Genomic DNA, 16,343 nt, shown 5'->3' with positions numbered 1-16,343 from the left:
TTGGAAGCACCTTGAGGGTTGTGAAATCGACAACCTGGGCATGTGCGGAAATTAACACTTCATATAATACTTCTATAGCACCCTGTGGTTGGTGCTTTGTAGTGAAGCGGTACGAGCGTGAGCTGAGGCTATGCAGCCTTTTTTGGCTGCGGGTGTTCGATTCCCACTCAATGAACCTTTTTTTATGGTCTCAGGAATAATTGTAACAACCTCCCATTTACACTAAGGAGTAAAGAAGGAGAAAAAAAGGTTCACTGAGTGAGAATCGAACACCTGCAGCCAAAAAAGGCTGCATAGCCTCAGCTCACGCTCGTACCACTTCACTACAAAGCACCAACCACAGGGTGCTATAGAAGTATTATATGAAGTGTTAATTTCCGCACATGCCCAGGTTGTCGATTTCACAACCCTCAAGGTGCTTCCAAGTCTCTATGGGTTGGGTTGGGTATAATGACTGCATGTGTCAACACTAACAATTACATTGCGCAACCTCTATGTACAACTCATTCAGGCTTAGCATGAGAGTCGGGTGTTTCCGATGCATCGCCACCTACATTTTGCCCCAGTCAGAGGAGCAAAGTGTCGCGGGCTAAGTTTCGGAGTAGGTGATCGGATATTTGTTTAACTCCGTACCATGTGATCTTTTGTATTGAGTACAGAACGTGATTAGCATCGGAAGCAGTCGAGTACCAGTGTGAGAACGTTTATTTACATTGTGTAAAAAAGCTATTATTTTGCGCATCCACGGAGCTCCTCCGACTGGGTACGAGTCTGGGGTAGGGGTCGTGACAATGTCCACCAAGTGGGATTGTTAGTGCCGTTTGATGTTAAAAGACGATGCGCAAAATGTTTGCTGCTATACCCAACCACAAGCAGTGGAACTTACAGGCCCATGCACGAGTAATGCTGTACTAGGGGTTTGGGTATCCGCGCGTGATGTAATACACCGTTTGGGTAGAAGAGCTGATTGGGGGGGGGGGTAGGAATGTTGAGTGTACTACACGGGATCAGAACGGGAGGTTGGCGCTGCAGGGGGTAGGCCAGTAGCCCAAAATGACCATGAGTGCCAGCAGTGTTGCTGGCCCTCATCAGTCGGATATCTTCACGGTAACTGTGATTTACTAGCGATGTGCGAAGCACCTCTAGTCATCGTTAAAGATGAAGAGAAGAGCCCTCAATGGTATCTAGAAAGTTTTTGTTAGCTGCAACGCTGAGAGCAAACAGGGAGAACACTTACCGGAAATGGAGTTTTCGGGGAGCGCAGAGATGGCCAACAGGGCTGGAAAGGATTGTGTGTTGCAACCCTGAGCTGTGGAATGGAGTACGACGTTTACACTCGATGTTAAAGCTGGGTGGGATCGATAGATTTTGGGCGCTTACCGGGATGTGTGGACATAGAGCCGCGATCAGGGTTGAAGTCGATCATACTGGCGTTAAGGACATTAATCGACGCGCACATCACCTACAACGGTGCTAACGGGTGTGATGTAGCAGGTGCCTCGGTTTGGCCGGACCGCCGTTTGGGGAGGGACATGCATAACCTACGATTGTATTGTTCCAACGGGGATGAGTGTGGTCAATATGTAGTGCTTGAACCTTGGCAAGTCGGAAGACATTTTTTGATTTTGAATTGTCAACCCCGTGCGATTTAGGTAGCCCTTTGATGGAAGGCAGAGCAAGTAAATCCTTGAAACTCGTAAGCTGAGGGAGGGGATGATAGCATATGTTGAAGAAGCCCTCGTCATTATCGCTCACAGGTTGTTCCACCGATATCTCGTTCTTCTGAGTTAGTGCCTCACTGATCAACGAAGTTACTTGCGCTTCTGGTGTATATCTTGAGATTTTTCCCAAACGGAACAATAGTATCTTCAAGCCGCAATCTCTTGCAAAGTTCATCTGATTGAACTAAAGGAGACATCGTTCCGTGTGCAATTTGACGGACCATGCGGGACTCAACAATGATTGTTAAAAAGAGTGCCTTTCTGGCTCGGGCGATTGTTCCCATAATATTCCATCGATATTATCACTCCCGGGGTCATCTGCGCTCTGGTCAGCAATTAGAGAAGGTACAGGTTGATCTGAGGTGACGAAGTCAGCAGCGGCGGGAACATACGCAACTAATGAAACAGGATGAGATACCCACCAAACAAAATAAGAGTTACTCCACCCATCCACAGCTGCCATGTTCTCTCTTGTGAGATTGGTCTCAGGGTCTTTTAACTTGGTGCGGGGAACGGGCTTCCCACTCGGTTCCGAAAATGCAGAAACGGCGTGCGATTGGCGCGCAGGTGATTCCAAGTTTCGGGGTCTTTCTGATAAACCCAGCGCCCGGACTGAGGCTGACGGTGGAGATGAATGAGGTACTCGACATCGCTTTCGAAGAGGATCACTGTCCCGCAGAAACAGAGGAGGGGTGATTGGGCGAGGTGCCATGGTGGGAGGTGAGTCTGGGTGGAAAAGGGAATCTCGGACAGCAAGCGGAATCGAGCCTCCAGGTATCCCAGTTCGGGTGATGTTTGGCAATGGGGTCTGAAACGGCTCTGTGTACCGAGTTTCTTCTGGGTCGTGATCAACTTCCCGACTCCTGACCATGAAGTGTTCGAGTTGAACGACGAATCCTTGGATCCAGAAAAAATGGTAACTAGCAACTCTTCATCAAAGTGTCATTGTCCAGTATGGCAGCCACTCCGAGAGGCTTCAAGGAGCAAGCCTTCCTCATGTTCCGCACCATCTGCCTCGATACCAAAGGAGGAGATAGGGGCCTTCTATCATCAGTTTCACATTCTGGATAAGATGCCATTGATAACACCGCACCTGGATCACACTTTATTATTATACACATGGACTCCGTTTTGAACTCTGAAAAGAGGCCCTCCACTTTAGATGGTCGCGCAGATACCGTTGATCATCAGAATCCATAGTCCATTGCTCGACAGCAGGTGGCTGGATCTCCACCACGTTGCAAACATGAAATAGTCTAGTCATGGGTATCTCCGGAAGCCCGAAGACGCAAGTGGAAGGCATTGAGAGAGAAGCTAGAGGAAGTGGGAACTCATTAGACGCGTTGCCACGCCTCGGAGCACTCCCACCTCAGTGACATGGCCAATTAGAATGTGTTCATTCATGTACTTCTCCAGGGCACTGTACAGATATTGCCGAATTTCGGTTTCATGATTGCTCTGCATTGTCATTGTTGCGCTCAAGAGCTCAGATCAACCTCGGCTCGTTCCGCCGTTGAGTTTGAGGCGACCCATGCTCTAAATTTTAAGTTGACTCCCAACGCCTTCCAGTTATCATACATGATATTCAATGGTTAGTGAATGGTGATCTTATAGTTCCAGGCAACTTATTTTTTCGGTGGTCCAGACCAAGCCTTGGAAGAATGGTGCCCGAACACCCAAAGAATCTTCGATGCTTTTATCCTGGGTAGCTATAGCAATATAGGAGTCTCACCGTGGAATCGGGAGGTCAGTAAATCATTTGTCTCTGCCTTTATTGAACCCTACACCCACCAAGGCAAGTTAAGTATTTCATAAGCCGATATTCACAAAGTTGATGTCACGCTAGATTGGGAACCAATCCTTGGACAGCCAGAATTAAAAACAATTTTCATGTTCCTGGACATATCTTTGTGATTGAGATGTGTCGGATGATCAAAGCATGGATTGCTGAGAACACCATCAGCAAAAGTCCATTATGCTCCAGAGCATCAAGAGTGGCTGGAGCATGTGGGAGACAAAACAGCAGATTGGGCACTCCTGGAGCCAATAGTGTTCTCCTGGGAGGGGGTTCAGGAGCAGCTGGGAGTGGTGAGGAGTATGTAATGTGCCAGGAGCAGTGGGAGGAAAATTTTGGTCTCTAAAAAGTTGAAAAAAAAAATTTAGGGAAAAATCAAAAAAAAATTCAGGAACTATAGTGCCTTTAAAGTGCTTTCAGGACATATAATTATTTGCAAAATTGAGGAAGAAATGATGGAGAAAAATGGAAAATACTTTCGGAGACCCGAGAAATAATGAGAACTGAATTGATGGGAAAGTCTGAAAATTGAATAGGAAAGTGAGGGGAAGCCTTGTAAGCATTGTTATTTTCTGCTGTTCTTGGTCTCACTCCCAGCTGCTCCTGGACCCTCCCAGGAGCTTTCAGGAGCTTCCTGGAGTATTGAGGAGCAGCTGGGAATGAGACCAAAAAGAATCGGGAAAAATCAGAACAGCAGAAAATAACAATGCTACAAGGCTTCCCCTCACTTTCCTATTCAATTTTCAGACTTTCCCATCAATTCAGTTCTTGGGTCTCCAAAAGTATTTTCCATTAGCTGCTCCTGGACCCTCCCAGGAGCTTCCAGGAGTATCCATATCCAGTAGCAGCTGGGAGTGAGACCAAGAACAATCAGGAAAAATTAGAACAGCAGAAAATAACAATGCTACAAGGCTTCCCTATTCAATTTTCAGACTTTCCCATCAATTTCTCATTATTTCTTGGGTCTCCGAAAGTATTTTCCATTTTTCTCCATCATTTCTTCCTCGATTTTGCAAATAATTATATATCCTGAAAGCACTTCAAAGGCACTACAGTTCCTGAATTTTTTTGATTTTTTCCCTAATTATTTTTTTCAACTTTTTAGAAGTCCCTATTTTTCAAATTTTCCTCATTTCCCTCTATATCCCCCCCTCATTCCCCCCTCATTCCCCCCCTCATTCTCCCCCTCATTCTCCCCTCATTCTCCCCCTCATTTCCCCCTCATTTCCCCCTCATTTCCCCCCCTCATTTTCCCCCATTTCCCCCTCCCCCATATTCTGCCAGCCTGAAAGTGATTAAGTTGCCAGATTAATCATATATCAGGCCATAAATTTTGATTGTGTATTGGTGAGTCTCAGTGTCCTTGATATATAGTATAGTGTTTGATCTAAATGTTAAGCAGTGTCTTGTTGTGTTAGTCTTGTGGTAGGAGGTATTCATGGGGGATCTTCCCTCTTTTTTTTTCCTTTTCATTTTCAAATGCTCCAGGAGCTCCCAGAAGCTTCTCACCCCTATACACTTTGAAGCATTTAAATTGTATTTACTGGATATGTTTGTGCACAAAGCAATGCTCCAGGCCCTCCTGGGAGTGCCCTGGAGTACCTAGCCAACTCCGGAGGAAATGGGCTGTTCCTGGACCGGCCAATCTCCTCCTGATTCTCCCAGTGCTCTCGATACTCCAGAGCACTCAGGAGCATAACAATTTTTTGCTGATGACTGGTGAGCTGTAGGCACTAGTGCCTGTTGCTGCTCTGGAGATTGCCTGTACTGACCTGAACACTGTTGCAATAGATCAAAGGGAGATGAGTGATAAATCACCAGCAAAGTCGGTGCAGGTAACCGACTCATTGGGGATGCCCTCATGTGTGGGTTTGACTGCATACCCAGAACCATTCAAAATTGCGGTCATCATTTGCCTATCGCAGACCACTAGTTTTGATGAGGATGCATTTCGTGATACTTTGATGTTAGATTTTGGTTGCTGCAACACAGAAGCTCACTTTCTTGCTAGTTTGGCAGCTGCTGGGCGCAGCACCTGATGAGTCCATCACTCTTGTAAAATACCTGCATTTTTATACCAACTAGTTGAACTGCCTTTGGCTGGTTGTGAAGCTGATAAGTGTCAGGGTCCATCCCTTGTCCAAGGGGACATAGTGAGGAGGTGTCACAACTGACAAATCCCAGGGCTCCGTCAGTGGCGAATCAATGCCGATAGGCGAATCTGCTGACCTGAAACCCAATCTAACCAGCCCTCAATCCGATGTCTGGCCCCACTGCCCTATTGTGTGAGACTTGGCCAACAATCAGACCCTGGACCCTGCTGGCATTCCGACCTTACCTCCAGTTCCCAAGCCCTTGGTGCTCCTGGCATCCAGTTGTCAGGGGATGGACCCCGGGTCCCCATGACCCCTCTCTACAGTCCACAGTCTGGCCTGTAAACACAGCCCATCTCAGGGCATAGCTACTGTGGGTAAGAAAGTGTATAAGATAAAGGGCAAGTAAGATACACTTGCCTACTGTGGGTAAGAAAGTGAGACGAAGGTTAACTTCTCACTTTCCCACAGTGGCCCAATATGGTGAAAACTTCCGGGGATACCCGGAAGTCACATGAGGTGGGATCCGGGGTCGGATCATGTGGCGCACGGAGCATGCGGCGCAGGAAGTGCGCGGGAAGTGGAGCGGGTCCGGACGCGGGTCCAGGTCCAGGCTAAGTCAGGGTATGTGCCCTGACACCAGTCCCTCTAGTTCCCCTTGCCTCGTCTCCATCTGAACCACACCCATCCTCTGCTATGTGGTCACAGCCATGCACTGCATCCAGACCTTCCCCACATCCGGACCTCTGCCCACCTCTGCACCCCTGCACCTCTGCCGCTCCTGGTTGCCCTCCACACCCTGTGGTCAGGTCAACACTCCATACCTTTGCTGGCCATCATGCTGTCCTTGTTTGTGACAGCACTGACGGACCACCCTCTGTCTGCGGACTGATCAGCACCGCGCTGATTCCCATGCCCCATTTCGCGGACTTGTGTCAGTGCCGTGTGCCGGCCCTGCTTTCCCTTTGGCCTTTTGCCACTTGGCATCATATCATTCATTCCTTGCCGAGTGCCTATTTTGTTCACCCATTTCATTGCCAATATTGGCATTTGATCCGTGTGTTATTGCACCTTCCAATTCATTCATTTAATCTGTCAATATTGGTACTTGATCCACTTTGACTTTATTCATTCCTTGCCTCCCATTTCCTGGGTTCTTGTCCTTGGTTTAGTTTGACAAGTCCCTGCTCATTTCTGCACCGGACCAACCGGTCCATCTTATGATTTCTTTTACCTACTTATACCTTGTAAATACTTTCGGGGACCTCAGTCTGAAATCAACTAGAGTACCCCCCCCTGTCTGGTCTGAGTCCCTCCTTCTGTTCCCCCCTTCTGAGTCCATGCTCACGGAGTCCGTGCTCCTCCTATGGGCCCGCTCCGCCTGCAAGTCTTGTTTGAAGTCCACTGTAATTGTGAGTCATAAATAAGGGATCTCCCCCAGACGTCAAGTTCAGGGCACAGCGCTCCACTTGAGTTGCTGAGGCCGTGATCCCACTCTGCTAACCCTGAACAGTGCTTCCGGACGCTGTAGGTGGGATAATCGCCCACGTGCAGAGCCAGCTTGGATACCTGCTTCCATGATTAGAAAACCACTTCTATTCACGCGATGACTTGGTACGGATTTGATACCTAAAAATAGTGCTAATTCGTACGATTCTGACGGTATCAAAAACGTCCCAATCGGTGGAGAATTGACGGAGTTCTATGTTGGCAAGTTAGGCACGGGCATGTGCAGGCGTGGGAATCTCAAGCAGCAACCCAGAATTCCAGCCTCACTCATTCCCACGGCGTCTAATAAATTGGTAAAAATGCTTATTGACTGCGTGAGAGTTATCTCCGGCTTCATCCCCAATTTCGGCCCTTAATTCCATAAATCCGCTGAGAAATCGCTTATTTTCTTTTATTTTTATATTTCACCATCATTTCAGTTATTGATTGATATTCTTTTATTGCTGCCGTTACCCTTTTCAATTATTTCGCCTAATAAGGTATGCAGGTGCCATATGGTACTAATGTTTCCCATCAATTATTTTAAAAATAATTGTTCCTTGTATCCTGTACATACCAGATTCTGGAATAGAAGTTCTCCCCTCCCCCAATTTTCTCTAAGGTGCTAGGACGTGCTAGAGTGGGTGTGAGTGAGTGGAATTCCAACAGTAGGAATAAGGGCAGCTGTCTAGCTCACAACGAGTGAGTAGTGGACGGTGAGCCTGGACCTTGCGGAAATCCTGGAGAACCCACCGCGGAGTTAAGGATCGAGCATAGTGAAGTTTAGTCAAGAAAGTAGGATTTTGGAGAGTTTGGCCCCACAAGCTTAGTCAGCATCAAGAGCCATGAGCCCTCTTTCAATGCACTGCATATTTCTGCCTGCATATCCGCATGTGCACGCTCCAACAGACCTCTGCATCACCTCCAACCCCGACTCTGACAGAACCCAGCCCATCTCTGACAGGAGGTCTGGGAGTGGCACTGGAGAGTCTTCTCCAGCCACTAGTTCCTCAAGGTTGCTGAGGGGACTTGCCCTGGGCTTCACATGGAATGAGTTGAGAAGAAGGGTAACTGTCATATCCCGGAATCCCAACCCTGTGCACTCCCACCACACCACACCTTCCTAACAACTTCACCATCCCCTACACCATGTCTCCCCACTCCCCAAGTCACCTTCCCTCCTGACTGTCTCAGCTCCGGTCTGGTTGCGGCCCACCGAACCTTGGCCACTTCCATCCCGGAAGCTCGGTCCCGAGTCGGAACATTCGGAGACCCCGGATTTGCTCCGATATCCCGATGGACCTCCGACATCCCATGACATGCCCTTCAACCTCTCCCCCACCCATTTCATTTATTTGAGTCACCTAACATCCTTCAGATACGCAACTCCGCTTTCGGGGCTACCTGCATCCCTCGGTGATCTCCCTCACGTTATCACTTATTAGTCACCTTCTATTCTTAGCATGACTACCTTTTTCCTTTCATTCAGTCGGCTAACCCCCTTTGTCCATTTGTCTTCCCCATTCCTTTTCCGGCCTCCAACTCCACCCTCCTTGGCCCGACACCTCGGTTCCCCGTTAAAGATATCGTTCGGGACCTTTCGGTACCTCTCGGTACCTTTCGGTGTTTCCCCATTTGTCATTTCGGACTTTGACTAAGTCCTCCCCATTCTCCTTTATGGTTATGAGCCCAGCCTAAGGGTCATACCTAGTTAACTCTATATACTCGGATCTTTGCTTGACTTCTCAATAAAGATATCTAACTTCTCAAATATTCATTATGGCCTCAACTAAAGAAGAAGGAATTTCTCTCGGCGGATATAAAATCCTGGCCCTAACCGGCAAGGATAATTACCGTTCTTGGAAGAGCAACATCGAGGATATTCTGGAGGATATGGACTTATTACCTCACATAGAAAAATCGCTTGATGACCTTGTTGCTGCCAATCAAACTGACGAGGAGAAAATCAAGAAATCCAATAAGCAGGCTATCATGAATATGCGAATCCAATGCGATCAATATGTTCAAACATATATTGAGTCAGTCTGCAATGCAAAAGAAGCCTGGGAAATACTCCGGAACGAATATGAAGATTCCGGGAGTATTGCACGCATTTATCTTTGGCGGCAATTCTATAGCATGCAGATGTCAGAAGATGATCTAAATACCCACCATTTAAAACTGTGCCAAATATATCAGGATCCCCAAGTTGCCGGGGACACGCTCCCAGAATCGGAATTTGCTATGGCTCTTATTACATCACTTCCATCATCTTGGGACAACTTTATCACCTCAATTGATTTCACAGATCTGGCGGAAATGGATGATAAAAAGAGAATGGCAGCAGTTAATTCGATTATCTCCAGAATCAGGGGGGAATCCAATTGGCGCAAATCACAAAACAATTCTACCATGCCTACAGCCTTCAATTCAACCAATTCCAACACAAGAAATCCTAAAACAAAGCTGGATAAATCTAACTCGGAGTGCTGGTACTGTCACAAGAAGGGACATTGGATACAGGAGTGCCGAAAAAGGATTGCAGATGAAAAGAGGAAGGGTGGAGAGAAAAATGCAAATATCGTGTCCAACAATGGAAATGATACGCAATCATTTGCCTTTGCTGGAGCGAATACGCACTTCGGGAATTCTTGGATTGGTGATTCCGGTGCGAATCACCATATAGTTCGGGATCGCGATTCATTCAATGAATACCATCCCATTTCAGGCCAATTCTTAAATGGAGTTGGAGGAATTAGAACTCCAATCCAAGGCCACGGAACCGTTCTCGTTACCTTGCAATCGGACTCAGGATCCCATACAGCCACGCTTAGGGACTGTTACCATATCCCATCAAATGATGGTAACCTATTATCCTTGCGATGTTTTGACCACACAGGCGGAACAATCCAAATTAAGTCTGACCAAATCAAATTGTTCACACCAGACGGTTCAGAATTATGCACAGGACAAGCAAATGGCAATTCATTGTATAAAATGAATATGTCTATTCTAAAGAAGCCGATTGCGATGGCAGGAACTACAGGAGGGGATAAGGAAGGAAGAACATGGGAGGAGTGGCACAGGGCAATGGGGCACATCACGCCCCAGTCCCTCAAAACAATGATGGAACAGGGAAATGTTGATGGAATGAAAATAATCCCATCCCCATTAAACTTTGAATGTGAAGCATGCATTCAAGGCAAATCCACAGCGCAACCGGTGCCCCGGGAATCCAATACAAAGTACCAGGAAATCAGGGAACTTATCGTTACTGTTACGGGGATGGGGGAAATTCCCCATTCCTCGATCCGTTCTTATAGTGGGATGATGAGGGTCATGTCTAGTCTGTACCATAACGGGATATGTAATCGATGAGTGATCCCAGTCTTGCCTGGGAGCGGACGATCGAATTCCCATCGATCGCGATTGGTGATGTAGTGAGCTATTAAGGGATTGATGATAGGTAGTCGGAGATACCAGGACAGACGGGTCAGCCACGGGTACTTGGCGCTCCTCAATGGAGCGTACCGTGTGCGAGGTCGCGACTTGTGAGATGGGTGAGAACTTCGTGTAGTTGCCATCGGGTACTTGGCGTTCGCAGTGCGAACGTACTGGTAGCAGGTTGATATCATAGGCGTGCAATGAGGACTGACTATTAGGGCCTTCAGTGACTTGGCGTTCCCAAAGGGAACGTACTGTTGGCGGGGAAACATGATGACTGGCGAAGGAAGAAACAGATGGTGGATGGGCAGCTACTTGGCGTTCGCGTAGCGAACATGCCGGCATCACGGGTAAGTGGGCCTCAGAGTGTTCACGATCTCCATGATCATGATGGGACATCGTGTGTCGAGTACTGGGGGGAGAGCGTAGTGAAGAGGACCCATAGGGTACATATTCCAAAGGACGAAATTCAGGTCGAGAGTCTTCGACTCGCGACCTCGAGTTCTCACGGCGAGGGCCATTAGAGGACTCGATATAACCAGACATATAAGACATATTGAGAGTTGTACAATCACATGGGTTCAGTTGAGTCACAGAGAGAGTTGTTACAGAAGACGGTACACGAGACAGTTGTAGAGCAGTTGTTAGTTAGCGGGAACCGCCTTCGGCGGTTTCCGTACAAGACGCGTGACTATCTACAAATGGTAAGGTCGCGGGAAATCCTGCGAAACACAAATAACCTCGGCCAGCACCAAAACCCCAATTGGGGAAAGCTTTGCACGAGGGGGGGGAAAGGGGTAGAACAGGTAAGGAGGATAGGGTATTGGGATAGAGGACAGAAGGGAGAAAGAGGGGAGGAACGATAGAGAGGAGAAGTCTTTGACCATGTGACGGATATGGTCGTTGGAGACTCCGTATCCGTAACAGTTACCGACCTCTGGGGACCAGTGCAAGTCATGGGAAAAGGGGGAGTCAATTATTTTATTTCATTCACAGATGCCGCAACACGTTTCTCAGTAGTTGATTTCCTTAAGGAGAAATCCGATGCATTCGAGGCATACAAACAATTCGAATCCCGATTATGGACTCAATACAGTCGCAAAATCAAATGCATTCGATTCGACAGCAGCACGGAATTCCTGAACAACAGATTCATTACCCATTTACGCAACCAGGGAACACTCCATCAAACCACTGCTCCACATTCCTCTTCCCAAAATGGCATTGCAGAGCGGTTAAACTGCACATTATTGGATCATGCTCGTGCAATGTTGTTTGATTCTAAATTACCAAAAACATTGTGGACATATTCAATTGCTTATGCATGCTATTTAAAAAATTGCTCTCCCATGCGCGCACTCGATGGAAAAACTCCCTATGAGATGTTTTTCAATGCGAGGCCAAACATTAATTCAATTCACATATTTGGGTCGGATGTTTGGGTGCTGGACCAAGACCAAAAGGGGAAACTGGACCCGTGTTCCAACAAGTATAGGTTTATTGGATTAACCGATAATACATGCGCAATTTACTACTACAAGCCAGAAAGTGGAGTAATTGCAAAATCAAGGAATGTTATTTTTCCCCATCCCCATAACCCCCACCCCAATGTCGAAATTCCCATTCCCATTTCCAGTCCACCTGAGGGGGAGCCTCAGTCAAATGATCCGCAGACGGACGTGGAAAACCAGGAGAAAGAAGCAGAACAGGTGCCTGGCAATTCAAAAGAAGCGGGATCTGTGGAAGCAACGGAAGCCAATTCATCGCTTAGCCGAAATGAATACATGGGAATCCGAACGAGAAGCCAATTGAAACGAATTCAATCCCCATTAGTCCAAATTAGGACAGATCATGGACCAGTCAGAACCGAAAATCAAGATTCCCTTGCGCATGCAATGGCTGCAACAGAATCCAATAGCCCGGATATCCGTGAAGCATTACAGCGCTATGATGCTGAGGATTGGTGCTCAGCAATGGATGCCGAAGTGGCCCAACTTCAAAAGTTGAACACCTTTGAATTGGTCCCTCTGCCAGCAGATCGTAGAATTATCGGTTGCCAATGGGTCTTAACCACAAAAAGAAATACAGAAGGGGAAATAATCAAATACAAGGCCCGGCTTGTCATGCAGGGATTTTCTCAAATTCCAGGAATGGATTTTGATGAAACCTTCTCGCCAGTGATGCAACTAGAGTCATTCAGGGTTTTATTGGCTATCACAATTCAATTGGACCTCGAAATACATCAAATGGATGTTGTTGGGGCGTATCTGAATGGAGAATTGGAGGAGGAAATATACATGAAGCAAATCCCGAAGTACGAGGATGGCACGAACAGGGTCCTTCACCTAAACAAGACTCTGTATGGCCTTAAACAGGCAGGGCGGGTGTGGAACCGACGACTACATAAGGCATTAACCGAATTAAGTTACATGCACTTATTCACTGACACCTGCATTTACGTGCATCACCAAAACGGGAAAATATCAATTATCACCTTCCACGTCGATGACTCCGCCATATTTGCCCCTGCAGATCATATTGAATTCGTTAAAAATGAACTCAAGTCAAAATTCGACACCCATGATCTTGGAGAATTAAATCACTTTGTTTGGATTAAAATTTCCCGAGACCGGAGCAACAATTCAATCACGATCTCGCAAGAACAATACATTCGTGACATAATTGAACGTCCCAGAATGATTGATTCCAATCCAGCGCCTACCCCAATGCACCCGAAACAGGCCTATGAAAAGTTCTCAGGCCCGCGCCCAGATTACCCCTATTCAACAATGATCGGATCGCTTATGTGGGCTGCATTATGCACGCGCCCAGATATTGCCTTTGCCGTTCATCACTTTGCACAATTCAATAATTCTTGTGGTCCGGAACATATTTCTGGAGTCAAATTGATATCTAAAGGGGGCAATCAATCACGGAATTACCTATTCAAAATCGGATTCCGGATTAACGGCAATTGGGGATGCAGACGCGGATTGGGCAGAACAAAAGGACCGGAAATCTATTTCTGGTAACCTATTCATCATGTCAGGGGGAGCTGTCACCTGGAGCGCTAAGAAGCAAGGGACTATTGCCCTATCAACCATGGAAGCCAAGTATGCTTCCTTAAGTCACGCATCATGCCATATACTATGGCACCAAATGCTCATCCGGGAACTCGGATTCGATGCGGAGCGCCCATTCAATCTCAACAACGATAACCGTGGGGCTATTGCATTAACTCGTGACCCCCAATTTCACGGCCAGAGCAAACATATTGACATACGGCATCACTTTATTCGGGAATTAATCGAACACGGCGATCTCAGAATTCATCATGTCCGCTCATCCAACAACTTGGCTGACATTTTTACAAAGCCACTTCCCGAAGCCCTATTCACTAAGTTTGCATCCGTTATTGTACAGGATACATGACTCGAGGGGGAGTGTTGAAGCCACGAGTCACCGGAACCTTCCGGGGCATTCTGGATTATTGTGGGAAATCGCTAGAATATTCCCGCTTAGTCTGTGCTTGCATACGCGCGCTTGCGCAGTTACTTATTTTACCTATAATATCATTGTAATACATTTCGTGTATCTATAAATACGCACAGACGTGCGTTGAGCAGAATCATCAGAAAGTTTTCTAGCTTACCTCTGGTCTCGCGAGTATAACCGCTGAAGCAAGCGGATTGCCTTATCAGGAATCCCTACATTACAACACCCCTGCTATTAGATGCGACATAAACGTCGTTGAGCCTGGAACGGACCTTCAGGCTTCCTTGCCGTCAGAATTTCTAAGTCATGTTATGTCAACATTCACCGCACCAGACACTAAGCTTAAAGAGCTAAGGCCTGACAGCCTCAGCTATGTTTCAGTCCCAGCTAAGGAAACGTCGGAGACCTTCATACGCAACACCACAGCCGCTTGTTATACGCCCACTGCAATGGAATTCCCTCCATTCTCCATGTGCGATTCTGGACTGCCGGAGCAAAAGCTTAAAGAGCCAAGGCCTGACGGCCTTGACTATGTGCTAGAAGATCAGAAAGCAGCCCATACTGAGGATTCAGGAGCTGCTGGAGGTTCTTTGGCTTTATCTGGTCCGAATTCCACGGGATTTGTCGAGCACGCCGGTACCGCTAAGGGAATGGCTACAGCTCAAGATTTCCCGCACATGCATTATGAGCCCGTTGCTGTGGAGTCGTCGCCTGTGATTGTTCAGAACTCAGAGACTGGATGCGCCGCTGTCAAGCCTGAATCAACGGAAGCCGCGATGATAGCTCGCATAGCGCCAAAGTCTTTCACTGGACTTGAAATCTGTTTTCTTGCCAACTTCTTGACTGCACAAGAGAAGCCCGTTGTCCACGCCGAAGTCACTGAAGTCATACGCCCGCCAGAAAACTGCGAACGCCCTAGTAGGAGCCACGGACATTATCCATGCCGATCCCGAGGGCTTAGCTGCAACAGTTATGACAATAGTGTTTCTGACCAATGTGCTCATCGTCGATCTTCCATCCTGCAACCAGAGCCAGAGATCAATAATCAAGCTGTTCCTTGCAGCGCTAGTCCCAGTACACTGCATCGGCCATGCGCCCTCAAGTCGATCTCAAGGGAAGAGCTTGCTCCGATCAGATCCCTACCTGCCAACATGTTCATCGACCACAGTAACATGCCTGAGACATCGAAATCGCACAAGCCAGAGCTCCCTCACAGGAAGAAACCACCCGATAAGCGGACTGCAACGCCCACTTCCCCTTCCAATCAAATGGCCATCTGGGAACCCTTCGCAGACATCACCGCTGACAGAAAGGAAGTCGATGTGGAACCACAGAAGTCGCCCGTCGCCTACCAGCTCGCACTCCATACCCCTTGGCAAGTAGAGCCGCCACAAATTCCACAAGTTCAGGACAAGGAGATTATGTCCATGCCCCGAGTGCTCAATTCCTTAGCCGAACCCTCAATTTACAGTGTATTTGATCAAGATAACTACGCTTTAGTCGTTCCCTCAAGAGATTTGGCCACCTTTGACGCCAGACACATGGCCGATGTCTCCATCGATGACTGTGTACTCAATGGATCCCATTATATCAATCAGTTCTCGCAAGAAATCCCCCCGATTCGTCGATTTGAGTGGGAATATGCGAAAAATCCACATGAACCGTTAGCATACCGAGAACTAGGCATTGTAATGGAAGTCTCTGGTACTAGAATGGTACTCGCCAGACCACAACTGGCCATGCTGGGCGCTATAATCTCCATTAATGGCATGCATGTATTCCACGGTGTTACTGCCAAACCCGTCAAGCTTAGAAACCCGTCCAAAGTGCAAGGATTTCTCGGAATGATGTTTCGCAACGAATTCAAGTGGATGCACGGCGCTGAAGAAGCAGTGAAGCGGTTCATGGGGTTAGCGGCCAACGCAGTATCGATAGATTCATTGGACCTTAAACTTGCATCACAAGCTGAATCCTCGGACCTTGAACCCGTTGTGAATGGAAGTAAATGCATCAGAGCTTTCTCCAACGCTGTTGAATGGTTTGTCAATGATACCATAAATTCAGAATTGTCCCCAGCGCTCCCTGCCAATCTCAAACACGACACTAGAGGCGAAGGTTAGCCGTAAGAAGGAGTCCATTCCAAAGAAGGGGCGTCCGCGTACCCTCATCTATTTATCCGTTGCCGATGCGACATGCACATTCCTTTGCCCTATCCAGCATGACTCGTTTTATTTATACATTAAGGATGTTGAGGATATCGTGAGGGACCACGATCAAGAGCAAGGCCTATATGTTGTGGGGACAACT

General features: G+C 47.4%; 3 protein-coding genes across 3 annotated transcripts; 1 reads left to right on the top strand and 2 right to left on the bottom strand.

Annotated features, from left to right (window-relative positions):
• Positions 1-785: 785 nt before the first annotated feature.
• On the bottom strand, positions 786-1,164 carry EI90DRAFT_297330 (uncharacterized protein). Its single transcript, XM_039055769.1, has one exon. The coding sequence runs from the start codon at positions 1,087-1,089 to the stop codon at positions 883-885; it is 207 nt and encodes a 68-aa protein (XP_038909005.1). The 5' UTR covers positions 1,090-1,164; the 3' UTR covers positions 786-882.
• Positions 1,165-1,965: 801 nt separating this feature from the next.
• EI90DRAFT_3134819 (uncharacterized protein) lies at positions 1,966-2,592 on the bottom strand (the record flags this gene model as incomplete). Its single annotated transcript, XM_039064690.1, has 1 exon — positions 1,966-2,592. One exon carries the CDS (start codon positions 2,590-2,592, stop codon positions 1,966-1,968), a length of 627 nt encoding a protein of 208 aa, XP_038909004.1.
• An 11,691-nt stretch (positions 2,593-14,283) lies between these two features.
• On the top strand, positions 14,284-15,567 carry EI90DRAFT_3173238 (uncharacterized protein; the record flags this gene model as incomplete). Its single annotated transcript, XM_039066329.1, has 2 exons — positions 14,284-15,459; positions 15,537-15,567. Exons 1-2 carry the CDS (start codon positions 14,348-14,350, stop codon positions 15,565-15,567), a joined length of 1,143 nt encoding a protein of 380 aa, XP_038909003.1. The 5' UTR covers positions 14,284-14,347.
• Between the last annotated feature and the right edge of the window lie 776 nt (positions 15,568-16,343).

This window comes from Cantharellus anzutake (assembly GCF_015039405.1).
Source record: "Cantharellus anzutake strain C23 chromosome Unknown EI90scaffold_126, whole genome shotgun sequence".
Lineage (NCBI taxonomy): Eukaryota > Fungi > Basidiomycota > Agaricomycetes > Cantharellales > Hydnaceae > Cantharellus > Cantharellus anzutake.
The sequence above is the reverse complement of the archived record's forward strand: the minus strand, read 5'-3'. Positions and strand labels throughout refer to the sequence as shown.